This window comes from Polypterus senegalus, chromosome 7 (genome assembly GCF_016835505.1).
Source record: "Polypterus senegalus isolate Bchr_013 chromosome 7, ASM1683550v1, whole genome shotgun sequence".
Taxonomy (NCBI): Eukaryota; Metazoa; Chordata; class Cladistia; order Polypteriformes; family Polypteridae; genus Polypterus; species Polypterus senegalus.
Genome location: NC_053160.1, coordinates 52,751,102 through 52,766,823, shown reverse-complemented (window position 1 = coordinate 52,766,823; position 15,722 = coordinate 52,751,102). Strand labels below are relative to the sequence as shown.

Below are 15,722 nucleotides of genomic sequence, written 5' to 3'. Positions count from 1 at the left end.
TCAGTGTTGGCGCCAACTTACGTGCAATATCTACATATAGAGAACTCATTCGTAAACTGAGTAATTAGTAAAATTCAGTTAATGTACATTTCAAGAAAGATGTACTAGATAATTAAAACCAGAAATGCAGGAATAGAGAAAAGAGAAGAGTAAGCTGTTGCCTGTAGCTTCTGTTGTCTATAAGTTTTACATGTGCAATTTTTTAAATAGTATGGCTTAATTGGTAGTTATGGGATCAATCAATTAGTTTTTTCTTGACTTAATATGTCTGCATCGTAAGTTGCCTCATAAAGCTCATGAGATAAACAACATTATAAAGCCCTTAGGCCATCTCTTTCATCCAGCTCTGTAATGTTGATAATGCAAACATTACTAAGTCTCCCCATATCTTCTGTACCTGAAACTTTGTACGCAGCTCATGTTTTCAATTTTGAAAGCTTGTAGTTGTGTGATAGTTTGATTCTGCAACATAAAAATGTAATTCTTGCCAGGAGTACTTTGACCCTAAATGTTGAATAGATTGCTCTCATTTTGGAACAAGCTTGTGTCTCATGTTCGTAAGAAATTGCATTTACTGCAGATAAATAAAAAAATGTAACGCTCTTTTTTGGTTAACTCTTGCTGTCTACATTGTCTTCAGTATTCAATATATATAACAGGCAGTCTTTTCCAAACCTGCAATGTGGCCAATACAATAATGATGTAGCCAGGAAATTATCATCCTTTTTACCGTTAAGGTAACGGCTCCTCTTTGAACCTTTTCAATAGAATGAGATGCTTCCTCTAGACAACTGTGTTCAATTATAGATGGTAAGTCACACATTTGGTGTATTTTAATTGCCACCTTTATTTCAGTTATGCTTTTGACAATGAATACAAATGGGCGACATGTCAATGATGGCAAAAAGCTTACAAACGTGATCCATTGGAACAGACAATCTGAATCTAATGTAAATGTTCCAAAATTTACAGTACATCATATTTCTGAAATACTTCTTATATTTCACATGGTTTAATACTGACAACTGTAATATGCTCATCTCGACATCTTCTAATTCCTGCTTCACATTCTGTCATGGTTTTGTTTGAGTTGACCTCTCCCATCCTGATGCAGACATCGGCACCTTTTTCCTTACAGTCCTTGATTTGTTTGCATTCGCACATGCTGGTTTTATCTGAGTACAGAAATAACATGAAAAATGGTGAGGGTTGCCATTCCCTTTTGCTATTAATGACATGTAATCAATATCTACAAACCATTGCATGACTCCCAGATTTCGCAAGCACCACAAGGCTGACTTTGAGCTCTGGATATGCCACACGCGTCATTTTCTGTAAGAGCGTACTCTCGTCCAAGACATTGTAAAGCGTGTATCTTACAAACGGTTAGCTTCTCTGTTCGGCCAGTCTTAGCATTGGTTGCACAAACTGCCAAAGACGATCTGTAGGAGAAAATGATAATAATATTATTTTGAAAATATTTAACGACGGTATGTTATAGTTACACATTAACAAGATATCGAGTAGTGATATACTGTGCTATAAATTAAATGATCAAGGAATGCTCTAAGCTTTATTTTGTAAATCTTGATATTTACCGAAATATTCCCTTGTTGGAAATTGTAAAAAGTTATGTGTTATGTGATTTTTATAATAGAAAATAAGAACACAGTACTGATACTAAGAGGCCTAAGATAAACATAAAATAAATGTCTGAATGTTAATTTAGCTAAAAACAATACAAGATGGCCACGTTCAAGTCTGTTAGCTGACCTCTACCACTGGTAATTTAGCTTAACAGAAGTGCCCCGCTCACAAACTCTGAGATTAACGGGATCACAGTAATTAAGGGTCAATAATATGGATTTGAATTTTTTAAATTAGTAGGAAATGTGGTAAATAATTACATGAAAAATACTCTAAAGGAAACTTTAAGAAGATCACATCTTAACTTTTGCAGACATGTACTGTGAACACAAGTCACTGTGTAAAGATCTTAATTGTTGTTTTCTTGCAGAAAATTCATTTTATATGTATATGAAGGATGTAGTTGCTAACATAGTAAACTGGAAGGTAAGATGGTCATTTGGTCAGAAATACAGAGTTGGATAAAAGGAAATGTTTCATCCTGAGCCGAAGTATTTTGTGGAAGCCCTCATGTTCTTTAAATAAAACCAACAGACTATTAGTGAAACACAATCTTCACCATTTAAACCCATATTTGAATATTAACACACCAGTTCAGGCTAACTGGTTCTCTGTTTTCGAAATAATTTACTCATGGAACACATTAATCTGGCCTATGCATGACTGGGTCATCCTGACAACATTTTTATAACTGGTTAAAGCTTCCTGGCCGTTAATCTTAGGGATGTCACAGGTATACAGTTTTAATGACATTATGCTATGTGCACTGATCACTAAGACTGATGGGACTGCTTGTCTGAGAGTGGACGTGGGACGTGTCCTAACCAGGTGCTTGCAGAGACTAAAATTTTACTGTTGCCCAAAGGGAATACTATGCCAGTTCTGGATGTTATCCCTGACTTCTGGGTCTAGAAATGAAGAAAAGCAAGAAAAATGAGTGAAGGAATTCCTAATCAACACGGCCCCAAATGAAATGACTTAATCTTTATGGACGACTGCTTGTTCTGTAACACTTACTTGCATTCATAAGGCATTTTACATACGCATGTGGACTGATGGAGCTTCTGCCATGACTGGCACTTTTCGTGGTTTTCTTTCTTAACGTCAGGCACTGAAATACATCAGATACAGTGAAGATTTAATGTCATATAGTTGTATTAGTGTCTTTATGTTTCAACTTTATAAACAATTCTAATAAAAAAATGATCTTTTATGATCTGCCTGTCTATAGTAGCATTTGAGATTAAACTTATCCATCCGTAGTGCCGCTTTTAATAATATTACCTATTACTTGACTGACGAGGTGACTAATAATATTTGAGATACAATTGGTTACATTTCTTTCGCTTTTTCCAGTTGGAGCCCAGGCAGGTCAAGTGACTTGCTCACTGCCACATGGTGTCATTAGTGGGATTTGAACTCACAACTTCAGGGCTTGAAGTCCAAAGCCTTAATTACTACACCACCTGCTTACTTAAGACACTTTAGTTTTGGGAGGAGAAGAGAAAAGCTTCAGACATTTTTCTGTTTTAATTTACATTATCTGAACTATTTTTCCTTCTGACTAGTCTGCTTTTCTCTCATCAGTTCCATGACATGCATGACAGATGAATAGGTAACTCTAAACTGGCCCGTTGTGTGTGAGTTTTTAGGTGTGTGTGACTATGTCTCATGACGGATTGGAATCTTATTCAGAGTCCTACCTTGCTTTTGGTGCTGCTAAGGTAGGCTCTGACTCCCTCCTGCACTTAAAATCTATAAAGAGGGCTTTAATACGTGGATGGATGGCGCTCTATGATTTCTTAAGTAAATCCTTACCTGTCCTGCACCGAATCTCACTGAGGCTAGGTGACCAATTCATACTGGAGTCACACAAAATCTCTGACGCCCCTTCAATTGTTTGCCCTGCTGGGCAGGAAATGGTCACTTTCTCTCCTATCATGTAGGTTTGCTTCCAGGGATGGACCGTAACATCAGACTCTACATGTGGAACATCACAAGAAATGCCTGCAAAAAATGAAATCCAAAAAGCTGCTAGAGTTTAGCCAGCATGGAGGTTACGCTGATGATGAGAAATATGATATAGTGCCAGAGGCAATACTTAACGTTTGCAGTGCATGGGGGGTCGTGTCCAGTTCAGATCTTCACTGCATTCTGCCACAGGATCCCCCATGAGATAATAACCTTCTATACATGAATACACAGCTTTACTGCCTACAGAGTAAAAGTTCTGTGGTGCCTGTTTGTTAGGAAAGAAAGAGAACAGTGTGCTGGTTTACCAACATTTGTTCCTGGACAGAGTTTAACTTTTGGAATTGATTGTTTTAATTCAATAATAACTTAATATTATATAGAGTCTTGGAAATCTTTTTGTAATAGATAGATAGATAGATAGATAGATAGATAGATAGATAGATAGATAGATAGATAGATAGATAGATAGATAGATAGATAGATAGATAGTGAAGGGCACTATAGATAGATAGATAGATAGATAGACAGATAGATAGATAGATAGATAGATAGATAGATAGATAGATAGATAGATAGATAGATAGATACTCTATAAAGTGTTTTATAACATTTGTGCATAAACACTATTGCTGCAAAACCCTATTTTTACAAAAATGATCTAGCATCAAGTTTAATTATAGGAATCACCACTTGACTGGCACACACACATACACACACACACACACATATGTGTACACACACACACACATATATATATATATATATATATATATATATATATATATATATATATATATATACAGGTATACACAGTATATATATATTTACTTCTCTCTCTCTCTCTCTCTCTATATATATATATATATATATATATATATATATATATACATAATCTATATCTACCTATTGTGGCAGGCGACTGGCGTTCATGCCCAGCCAGGATGCCCCTGCACACTATATTTAGGGGGAGCAACCCTGGATACTGCAACACCTCCCGCTGGACGCTAGCTGGCCACCCCCCTGGGGTGGAGCAGTGCCTCGGTTTCCCACAGGGCTCCCTGGGAATTGGAGTTGAGTGCATCCCTGTTGGGTTCCGCAGGCACTGCCAGGGGGTGCTGTGTTTGGGACTCTTGAGCCCATGTGGGCAGCATATGCATCACACCCGGAAGTACAGCCGGAACTCGGTGATCAAAGACCTGGAGCACTTCCGGGTGAACAATAAAAGGAGCCAGCGACCACCACTCAGCGGCCAGAGTCGGGTGGAGGAGGACAAGGTTGCCTGGGAGGAGTGGTGGTGGAAGAGAGAAGAAGAGTGCTGTGCTTTACTTGTGTGCTTTAATTGCTTGGGACTGTGTTGTGTCTGTGGGTACAGAGAAGGCATAGCCCCACAGATGAAGAAAAATAAAAGTTTGTTTATTTTACACATGCCCCCCGTGTCCAATCTGTGTTGGGTTGGGTGCTATACAGCGTCCAATCTTACACTATATACTACACAGTGTTTCTGTTAAGGCATAAAATCTGTTAGTGAACCACCTAGCCTTTATCATAAACAGGAAACACGGCGGGAAAATAGCATTTGGCACTACAAGGAAAAATCTGAAAAGCCCTTAGTGGAATTTAGGATTGGGTGGCAGACAATCCTTAAGAACTAATTGCATATTTTTAAGAGTCACAAGCATATTAGTAAATATTTACATAATATCAAATATCATCAACTGTTTGTAATATAAAGTTACAATATAACCTAAAACTCATTTTCAGAAAGTTGTTTAAAAGTTTGAAATTATAAAACAATTAACAATATTGAAAATACAAAAAATGTTTATTTTAAGTTAGTTGTACTTATTGTACTTGTGGCAAAATAAACTATTTTTTAAACAAGGTAGAAAATGTCAATATTCATTGTTAAATTAACATGTCCGTTATTCAGCTTTATTCTGTTGCATTGTGTATGTCTTGGTCTGTCATCTGGCTGCTTGCTATAATATCATTCTTTATGTTGTTGCAATGTTATTATTTCCTTCTTCTTCTTCTCCTAGTACTACTACTCTAAATATTATTATTTTTATGTTTATGTTGAAGCCTTAGCATTAGTAAGAAAACTACAAAATGTCGTCATGAGTACCATTTTGTAGCTCTGGGTGCTGTAAAATCATGACGTCATTCACTCTCAAGCGTGACCTCCCACTCCGAGCTGAGATTAGGTGTAGGACACTGCATAACTACTTCTCATGGCCTACTCTTTTTATCCTTGTCAGACTTTTAGTGCAATTCCTGTGAGTAATTCTGAGATGCTTGATTAATACAAGCAGGAAACGATTCTAAACCAAAGTGGCGGGTAGAGATGTTGTCAAGGAACAAGTTAAAATCAAAAATACGAGGTGTCAGTATTGAGAAGTGATCGCTAACATTTACATACATGTTAGTGAAAAATCAAGTTTTACAAAATCATCACATGCCAAGATTTCTGTTTTTTCAGAGACATTCCAAAATCAGGCCATCTGGACTACCACACTGCTATCTTTGCTGCACACAAAAGTGTTTGTAACCTATTACATATTTACCCATTCACCACCATATTGCACTCCTTTCTCTGTCCTATTATGTAGTGTTAGTGGAAGCTAAAAGATGCGAAGACATTCTGTGAAGATTTTGCAGTTTTTTGTTTCCTTTTTGACTACAAGTCTGGTTTAGTGTTTTGGGCCTTGACGAGTGATTTTTTTCGCTGCTTTTGGTATTCCGATATTTACCAAACTTTTTTCCTCTGTCACTCTTTCCCTTTAAACACTTGCATTTCCTTGTCATTTGCTCCTAGTTGTGCATTTCAACAAACTCCACTATTTAGAAACGGGCGATTATGAAGATTTAATCTTTGGTAAATCACAGTTGCTTACAAAAACAAAAAGCGATATATTATTTTAAGAATATGCTGCAACGTAGAACACAAGTAGTTTATCAGCATTTAATAGAAAAGGATAGTGTTTTTGGCATTATTTTTGTTTAGTCTTTACATATCAAGTTCATTTATTAGTGATGTCATCAAGTGTAATTGGCTGCTACTACTGCACATGATGCATCACTAGAATGGGAGGCTATAATCACATTGTTTGTCATGTTTGTTTACTTGTCTGTATTTTGTTAGAAATGAAGGAAGGAACTTTTTTCCTAGTGTGAGAGTACTAGTTTCTCAGGAAATGTTCTTTAAGAAGTTTTTCTTACTTTGTCCTCGACTAGGAGTCATTTAACCCCTTTTTGAACTGTCTGTGCTCAGAACCTTTGGTATATGAAGACTCCTTGCCCAGACTGCTTTTTCATTACTCTTTGACTCCCTTAATCAAACAATGATTCATCCTTCCTTTTATGAAAAGATTAAATTAATCATGACATAATCAAATAAAAAAAAATAGTAAGAGACATTTTTTAAACTCTTCCACGTCATGTGAAGATTGCAGAAACTTCAATGGCTTCCTTGATTAATTGACTTAACATCTCCAGGTTACGTAGGCCACAAACGCTAAATCGGGGTGCCCACACTTTTTCGGCTTGCGAGCTACTTTTAAAATGACCAGGTCGAAATGATCTACCTACATTAAAAATTATATATATATATATATACATGGCATTCATAGTCTGAATCACAATCTGATTGTATAGGTGGTTACCTATACCTACCTTACCTTGTGGTTGATCTCGCAAATGAAGAGGGCACCGTGGCGGATGTTTGCCCATTTGCAATGTAAAGATAGACTAATGTTTAAAAAATTTTTTTTTTAATGCAACGCGATCTACCTGCACTACCTTTCCGATCTACCGGTCAATCGTGATGAACGCATTGGGCACCCCTGCACTAAATGAACCGAAAAGCTCCTTCAAAAACTAAATATGATTGATTTGTGCTTGAACATTTTAGCAAATTTTAGATAACTCTTCTGCTTCTATGAATTGTAATGTGATATACTCAATTTAGGTGATTTCCCTCCTTTTTTCAATGCTTTTGTTTCTCAATTTTGGCTTTTCTTTATAAAGTATTCTTACACACTTGCACATTAGAGGCTCAAATATAAGTGTTTCTCTGCCAAACCAAGGGTTGGTGCTGTCCTCTGATGCTTTGCTCTTTTCACCTTCTGCACACCAGCAGAAGAACCCGCCACCTAATACACATTTTCTGAATTACCAGATGTTGCCAACCGATTATGTCATTTCCGGTCGCAAGATCCTTCCTCTTCCTGTTTTTTCAGCTATATATATCCATCATATCTCATTGCCTGTCAGTCCTGTCTGTGAAGACCATTGCCTTAACCCCAATAACGTTTCAAGTATATGGGGACAGTTTCCCCAAACCTTTGTTTGTGTTTGCCTCTCATTTACAGCAAAAATTATAAAATGAAGCATACCCACAACTGTCACCCTATACCAGGTTCCCCAACTTTGGTCCTGATGGGCCACAGTGGCTGCAGGTTTTCTTTCTAAACCCTTTTCTTAATTAGTGACCTGTTTTTGCTGCTAATTAAATTCTTTTGAATTAATTTTAATTGACTTGCTCTTGAAGACTCAGACCCAATAATTGTTTCTTTTTCCCTAATTAGCAGCCAAAAACAATAATGAGATACAAAATGAGCCAAAACATAACCAGCAAACTGTGTTGTTCATACAGTATCTGAAAATAAAAATGGTGGAGGTCTCAGGAATGTTGATCTGCTCACGTCCCCAAAACATTTTAACAATTCTCTTTTAGAAAATTAAAGAAAAAATCAACAATTTTGAAAATGTCTACTATTTCACAATGAGAGCAGCAACAAGTCAAGGAATTAAAGAACGAGTTTAATTAACAACAAGACTTGTCGCCTAATTAAGCAACTGGTTGGAGTGAAATTGGTTGGAGTTTAGAAGGAACGCATTGAAAACACATCAGATCTCAATGGGAAAAAAATCCTGCTGGATATCTGTACTGATATGGACTGGGTAATGTGTTAGGCATGAAAGGATGCCACATCGTTTGATGGAAATGAAAATTATCAACCTACAGAGGGCTGAATTCAAAGACACCCCGAAAAATCAAAGTGAAAAAATGATGCGGCAGGCTAGTCCATTTTGCTGAAATTTCATTGCAACAACTCCAAATCGTACTCAGTAGTTTGTATGGACTCCACATTTTTGTATCCATGCCTGACAACGTTGGGGCATGCTCCTAATGAGACGAAGGATGGTGACCTGGGAGATCTCCTCCCAGATCTGGACCAGGGCATCACTGAGCTCCTGGACATTCTGAGGTGCAACCTGGCGGCATTGGATGGAGCAAAACATAATGTCCTAGAGGTGTTCTATTGGATTGAGGTCAGGCGAGTGAGCGTGGGGGCCATTCAGCTGAATCGATTCTTTCATCCTCCAGGAATCGCCTGCATACTCTTGCCACATGAGACCGAGCATGTCGTGCACCAAGAGGAACCCAGGACCCACTGCACCAGTATAGGGTCTGACAATGGGTCCAAAGATTTAATCCCGATACCTAATGGCAGTCAAGATGCTGTTGTCTAGCCTGTAGAGGTCTCTGCGTCCCTCCATGAATATGCCTCCCCAGATCATCACTGACCCACCACCAAAACCAGTCAGGCTGAACAATGTTACAGGCAGAATAACATTCTCCACAGCTTCTCCAGACCCTTTCATGTATGTCGCATGTGCCCTGGGTGAATCTGCTCTCATTTGTGAAAGGCACAGGGCGCCAGTGGTGGACCTGCCAATTCTGGAATTCTTTGTCAAATGCCAATCAAACTCCATGGTGCCGGGCATTAAGCACAGGACCCACTAGAGGATGTTGGGCACTCAGGTCACCCTCATGAAGTCTGTTTCTGATTGTTTGGTCAGAAACATTCATACCAGTGGCCTGCTGAAGGTCATTTTGTAGGGCTCTGGCAGTGCTCATCCTGTTCCTCCTTGCCCAAAGGAGAAGATACCGGTCCTTCTGATGGTTGAAGGACCTTCTACAGCCCTGTCCAGCTCTCCTAGAGTAACTGCCTCTCTCTTGGTATCTCCTCCATGCCCTTGAAACTGTGCTGGGAGACAAAGCAATCGTTCTGGCAATGTGCAACATTTTGATGTGCCATCCTGGAGAAGTTGGACTACCTGTGCAACCTCTGTAGGGTCCAGATATCACTTCATGCTACCAGTAGTGCCACTGACTGTAGCCAAATGCAAATCTAGTGAAAAAACAGTCAGAAAAGATGAGGAGGGAAAAATGTCAGTGGCCTCTACCTGCTAAACCATTCCTATTTTGGGGGTCGTCTCATTGTTATCCCTCCAGTGCATCTGTTGGTAATTTCATTAACACCACAGCAGCAGAAATTGATTAACAAGACCCTCTGCTATTTAACTGACCAGATCAATAGCCCAGAAGTTTAATTGATTTTTTTGACAGTATAACTCTATATCTATATCTACACAATATATGGAAGCTGTTTAGTTAAAATAATATATAAATAAATTAATGAGCAAAATTAAGGATCATTCTAAATAGTAGTTTATTAAGGTGTTTCTCTCAATGGGCCCTTAAAAAGTGAAAAAAAAAACCAAATAGTTGTCTACAAGTTAAAAAAAAAAATCAGACTAACACAACTGGTTCTACAAATTAACCAGTTAACCCTAACCTGTATGCCTTTGGAATATGAGAGGAGAGCAGAGAGAACATGCAGACTCCACAAGGGGTGTAAACGCAAAGACCCGAAACCGTGAAGCAGTGGCGCTGACTTCTGTTCTACACTTTGGGTCAGGTTTTGGTACATGATGTCAGCGTCGTTGTTTCAGGTTTGCAGCTCTAAGAGGATCGATATGCGTCCTTTGATGTTTCATGAGTGGTTCGATGTGGTAAAGCAAACCATCAAACTGAAATGCTGACATGCAAATGTTTTCTGTGTGCTTTTCTTCATCTATTTCTCACATAGGCATAGACCTTACGACACAAGGAGATGTGCACATATTTTACACAATTCAAGTGGAAACAGACTCACCTGAACAAAGCCATTTATGAGAGCTGGAGGAGAATGGCACAACTTTGTAGGGACAACAGATATGTCAAAACAATGTGGTTCAAGTTGTCTTGAAGGGAAAAAAAGAGTAATAAATTAATATTATAACACAGTAAAAACAGATGTAAAACATAATATTGGTATTATTTCTAAAGCAGCCATTGATTAAAAATGTTTAAAGGAAAAGATTTAATATTTGTGGAAAGTGCATTTAAAAAGCTTATTTAGTGTTGCCAGCTCTGTCTTTTCCTGACACATACAGCAGAAGTATGGTTGTTTTCTGAACCTGCTCATTCAATTCACGAGGGGTCAGCATCCATTTTGGAAACACCGGGCACAAGGCAGGGATTAACCCTAACTGTTGATACCAGATCATCATGGTGTTTAATCCCATGCACACTCTCACTGATACTTACTGGGTCAATCTACCAAATCTACACACCTTTGAGACGTGTAGAGTAACCAGATTTCTTGGAGAAAAACCCATGCCAACATGGCCAGAATGTACATATGAAGTCCACTCAGAGTTATGAGACTGTTATTTGAGCCCAGTCACCTGGGGTTGTAAGGCAGCAGGGATAGCCAGCTCAGGAGACATTAATGTAATTTAATACTTTTTCATAGTTTAATAAACCCTAAGCATACTGTATGTGTCATAATAGCAGTTTATGCACTACTATTTGTGCTGCCCATCAAAGACAAGGTGAAATCTATGCAATGCATATGTCTCTGTTATATGCCATTTGGTATGGGATTCGTGAAAGCAGTGTTAATGTTTGTGATGCACCACCTGTTGGGATGACAAATGCAATGCATTTTATTACTAAAAACGTTTGTGGTGTGCCATCTTTTGGAATGACAGAGACAAAGCATCTGGACAGACCCACAAACAGACACACAGACACATATCCTTTTATTAAGGTAGATTAGCTTAAATCTTACTTTGTTGCATTTTTATTCACACTGCAAAAAAAATGTCTAGAGGAAACTCAATACTGCTGTAATGAAACTGGATCCTACCTTAAATATTCAATTTCATCATCATCACATGGCTGGGAGTCTGCACTTTCTCCAATGCAGAACTTGCCACCTCCTGCAGGTGCTGGGTTGTTACAGGATCGTCTTCTGGATCTTCGACCCCGAGAACAAGAACTCCAAGAGGACCAGCAACTCCAACTGCCATCAATTACCCCTTGACAAAAAGATAGTGTTAAATAGTTCATTAAAAATTGTTTATTCATTGCTTTCTATAAATAATGCTGTATATTAATGAACCCTAGCAGTTACATTTATGTAAGAGGAAATGACGTCACCTGCATTTATTCATCAAATGCATTTTAAAAATCATTAGCTATTATTATTGTAAAGCAATATAAAGCTCAATAAACTGAATATTTATTTTGAAAGGAAGGGTGTTAAGTGTCAGACATACTGTATATTCAGCCACTCATTAGCATGTCCCATATGCTAGGGAAAGCACTTTCTACACAAATTCAGACAAAATAGCAAATAAATGGTAAATGAAGGAACAGAAACTCTCTCTTGCCAGCTGATTACAGTCATAGAAGGCCTCTCTTCCAATCACTCTCGAAAACTCCTTTTACAGAGTCTTCTAAAACTGCAGGATTTGCCATTCTGCTGAAGGCATGGTTACAGAGTATTCTGTATCTATACAAAGCACTCAAAGTAATTGGTTTTGTTGTCTTACACCATTAATCTAGGATTCATATATTAACAAAGTGTACTAATGAAACATCATACAGTGGAAAAATCATAATTTATGTTTAGTTTCACATTGAATGTTCTTTATGAAGTTAAGTAAATAATCATCCACATTTTTGTAATAATTTTATTTGGGTTGGCTATACAGTTTTCTCCACGCACGTGTGGGTGTGTCTGTGGTCACAGTGATAAAGTTTCAACTTTGATCGTCAGTTTCTTTTGTTTTCTAGCAGTGAGCAGCAGATCAGTTTTAATGAACTGAAGGTGTACAGGGTCCGAAATCCTTTCCGGTTCATCGGAATCATGGTACAGACTTATTTAGTATTAGCTGTGTAAGCCCATGCTGTAAAAAGCCCAGGGTCCTAGAAACTATTGAAACTGTCGGAAAAAAAACTGAAATGTAGAGATATCATGTAATTGAAAGGAACTACTCTGGGCCTCTCTTTTCTAGGAGGATTCGTTTTGCCGACATGCTCGCATCGCTTGTGCATTAGCGGCAGGAGGAAAAGTAAAAGGGATGCCTTATCGGCTAAGTAATTTTGTCTTTCTTCTGAAGTTTTCATTTTGCTGATGTGCTGGCCTAGTGGCTAAGCGAGTTTTGTTTCCTCGGAAGTGGAGCCCTTACCCTGAATCCACCTCTCACTTCCGGGCCGGACAGGCACACACACTTCCACGCGTGGACGTTTATATATAAGATTGTTGTTGGTAGTGAATGCAAACGAGCATCCTGTGCCCTTCCTTGTGCGTAACTCTTGTCTAACCGTTTTTGAACTTCTCAATCCATTTGTAAACACTCCATTTAGGTAAAACACTGTCTCCATATTGTGCAGAATGTTTCGACATTGATCAGTCAGTTTCTCTTCTCATATTTAAGAAGTAAACATAACCACTGCACCAAAGAACAGCAGCGAGCAATAACATGGTTTTTATGGATTGAAAGTGTACCAGAATGCTTTCTGCACAATATCGAGACCGTGTACCATGATTCCGATGAACCAACGAGGATTTCGGCCAATACCTTCAGTGTTTAGCAAGAAGACAGGGCAGGATGCCCATCCATGTCCACTAGCAACGACAACACTGAGCAAGTCTGTATCATAATTCTGAAGAACTCACAAGGATTTTACACTATCAGCTCATAAAAAGTGGATTACTACTCACAGTTATTCTTTGATGCAAATGGACAGCAGAGCTGCCAAGTTTACTCTAGAAAACCGCAACAGAAACTGACTGATTCAGGTCAAAACTGGGCCCGCAGTCACACCATGTTTCCATATAAACCCGGGGAAAGATGTATTGCGATCGTAAACAAAATGATCACAAAAGCATAGGTAAGTATTGGCTTACCCTTGTATGTTGAATATAAATAATTACTTATTTGTAAAATAATAAGTTATGAAAAAGAGTGAAAATAGAGCAGACAAGACTTGCAGCCCTGTGCTCTTTGTATTGACATCTGAGGAATGTACTGCTGCGGTGGGCTGGCGCCCTGACCGGTGTTTGTTTCCAGCCTTGCGCCCTGATTTGGCCGGAATGGACTCCAGCAGACCCCTGTGACCCTGTAGTTAGGATATAGCGGGTTGATAATGGATGGATGGAACGTACTGCATATTATGAAGTGAATGTTGCATCGATGATGAGCACCAATATCGATTTGAACTGAGCACCAGTCATACATTAGACTACTTTAGCAGTAATATTATTTATGGTATAATTATAATCTTCCTTCTTATTTGTTAATAAGAGAAAAGTGTTAATATGAACTCCAAAATGCCAGTGGTCACAACATGGAAAATAAAACAAGAATAATAATGCTTGACCTATTTACATTTTAAATTATTTCAAAACTGTTATTTTAATGCATGTGTTAAATATTAAATTACACTAGAGTCATATTTAAATGTGATACATTAAACATCTACTATTTTGTTCAGTGTCTTACTATACCTGGTTGATCTTTCAGCAGGGTGCCCTGTTCACAGGCTGGGCCAAACGTATCTGGTTTACAGTTACAAGCGCACAATGTGCCGGCAATCTCAGGCAGGCCCATATTTTGGCACGGTCTGCAATGGCAGGGGTCACTCTCACTCAAATATTCTTCAATTGCTTTTTTTAAATAATATTTCTTCACAGAAGCACAAGATACTTCTTTTACCAGTTCATACAGAGGTGTCAACTAAAGAGTAAACAAAGAATATTCTAGTTAGCTCTGTCATCAATTGTTTCATTGATAATAATTTGCACCAAATTTTCAGATATTTGAAATTATGCCAACTATATAGTTTTTCATTGCAGTTATTGTGTATTAAACTAATAATGTAATTTTCAATATTTTCAGAGCAAGAGCTGCTTATGGTATTAGTGTAAAAACTGAAGAATAACATTTCAAAACTTTGGCAGATGTCATGCATAATGCTATTCACAACATTATACAGTTATTTTTTCAGTTGTATAAGTATCTTTAGCAGTACTCCAGTGACCCAAATACTATTTACAGTATATAATGTTGTTTTATAATAAACACTTCCTTTTACCTCCCTGAATTTGATTTCTCCATTGCAGATTCAAAAAAAGACAGTAACATCTCTCACAAGGTAAGAAATAACCGCACACAGCTCTGATAATTAAACTGGTTTTGATAAACACTGTGGCACATCATTTGCTGTGGCGTAGCTAGGGGCGGGCAGAGGGGGCGGTTCACTCCAGGCGGCACATTTTTGGGGGCGGGATTATCGGCCAAAAGGCTCAGTACAATTCGTGTGTAAGCAGCACGGTTGTGAAAAATATCACTCATGAATGAAAAAAGTTAAATTCTCAGATTTCTATCCCTTATTGCTTCAAAAATAAATTTCAGACTGTCCTTCTGTGATGGCATCAGACACAACACTTAAAATTTATGAGGCAATAACAAAAAAAAACACAAACATTACACAGATAATAATTTCTAGGAAGATAAACAACTAATTTACAATTTATAATTTTGTTTCATTATCAATCCGAATGCGTTCTTGCTCTGCGCAGAAAACATCCAAATACTTATCACTTGTACACTACACTGGTTCTGGTTTTCGCAGTGTAATTATATTAAACTAATACGTCTTATCAGATCGTCTGTACGATATTCTCGTCTTGTTGATGCCTATAAATAATTATATGTGAAAAATGATTGCTGTTTCCCTATATATGAACACATTTATGTAAAACTGATCTTAATTTTTCTCTTTACATCATTTAAAGTAGCCTAAACAGCTAATTGTTTGGCCTCAATATATGTGGCTATTTGTTTATTTTTGCTGGTGTATTTTATCAAATTATTATTTGCTAAACCCAGAATAGGAGTTGCATATTTAGTGTTTT

At 37.8% G+C, this 15,722-nt stretch overlaps 1 protein-coding gene across 1 annotated transcript in view; it reads right to left on the bottom strand.

The window, feature by feature from the left end:
* Positions 1-827: 827 nt before the first annotated feature.
* c7a (complement component 7a) overlaps positions 828-15,722 on the bottom strand; it is a 65,108-nt gene continuing 50,213 nt past the window's right edge. The window contains exons 11-18 of the mRNA XM_039758624.1: positions 14,313-14,541; positions 11,664-11,835; positions 10,626-10,713; positions 3,754-3,886; positions 3,466-3,654; positions 2,665-2,758; positions 1,258-1,442; positions 828-1,175 (exon numbers count right to left, since the gene is read on the bottom strand). Of these exons, the coding sequence (XP_039614558.1) occupies positions 997-1,175; positions 1,258-1,442; positions 2,665-2,758; positions 3,466-3,654; positions 3,754-3,886; positions 10,626-10,713; positions 11,664-11,835; positions 14,313-14,541 (1,269 nt within the window). The 3' untranslated portion in view covers positions 828-996. The remainder of the gene's footprint in view (positions 1,176-1,257; positions 1,443-2,664; positions 2,759-3,465; positions 3,655-3,753; positions 3,887-10,625; positions 10,714-11,663; positions 11,836-14,312; positions 14,542-15,722) is intronic.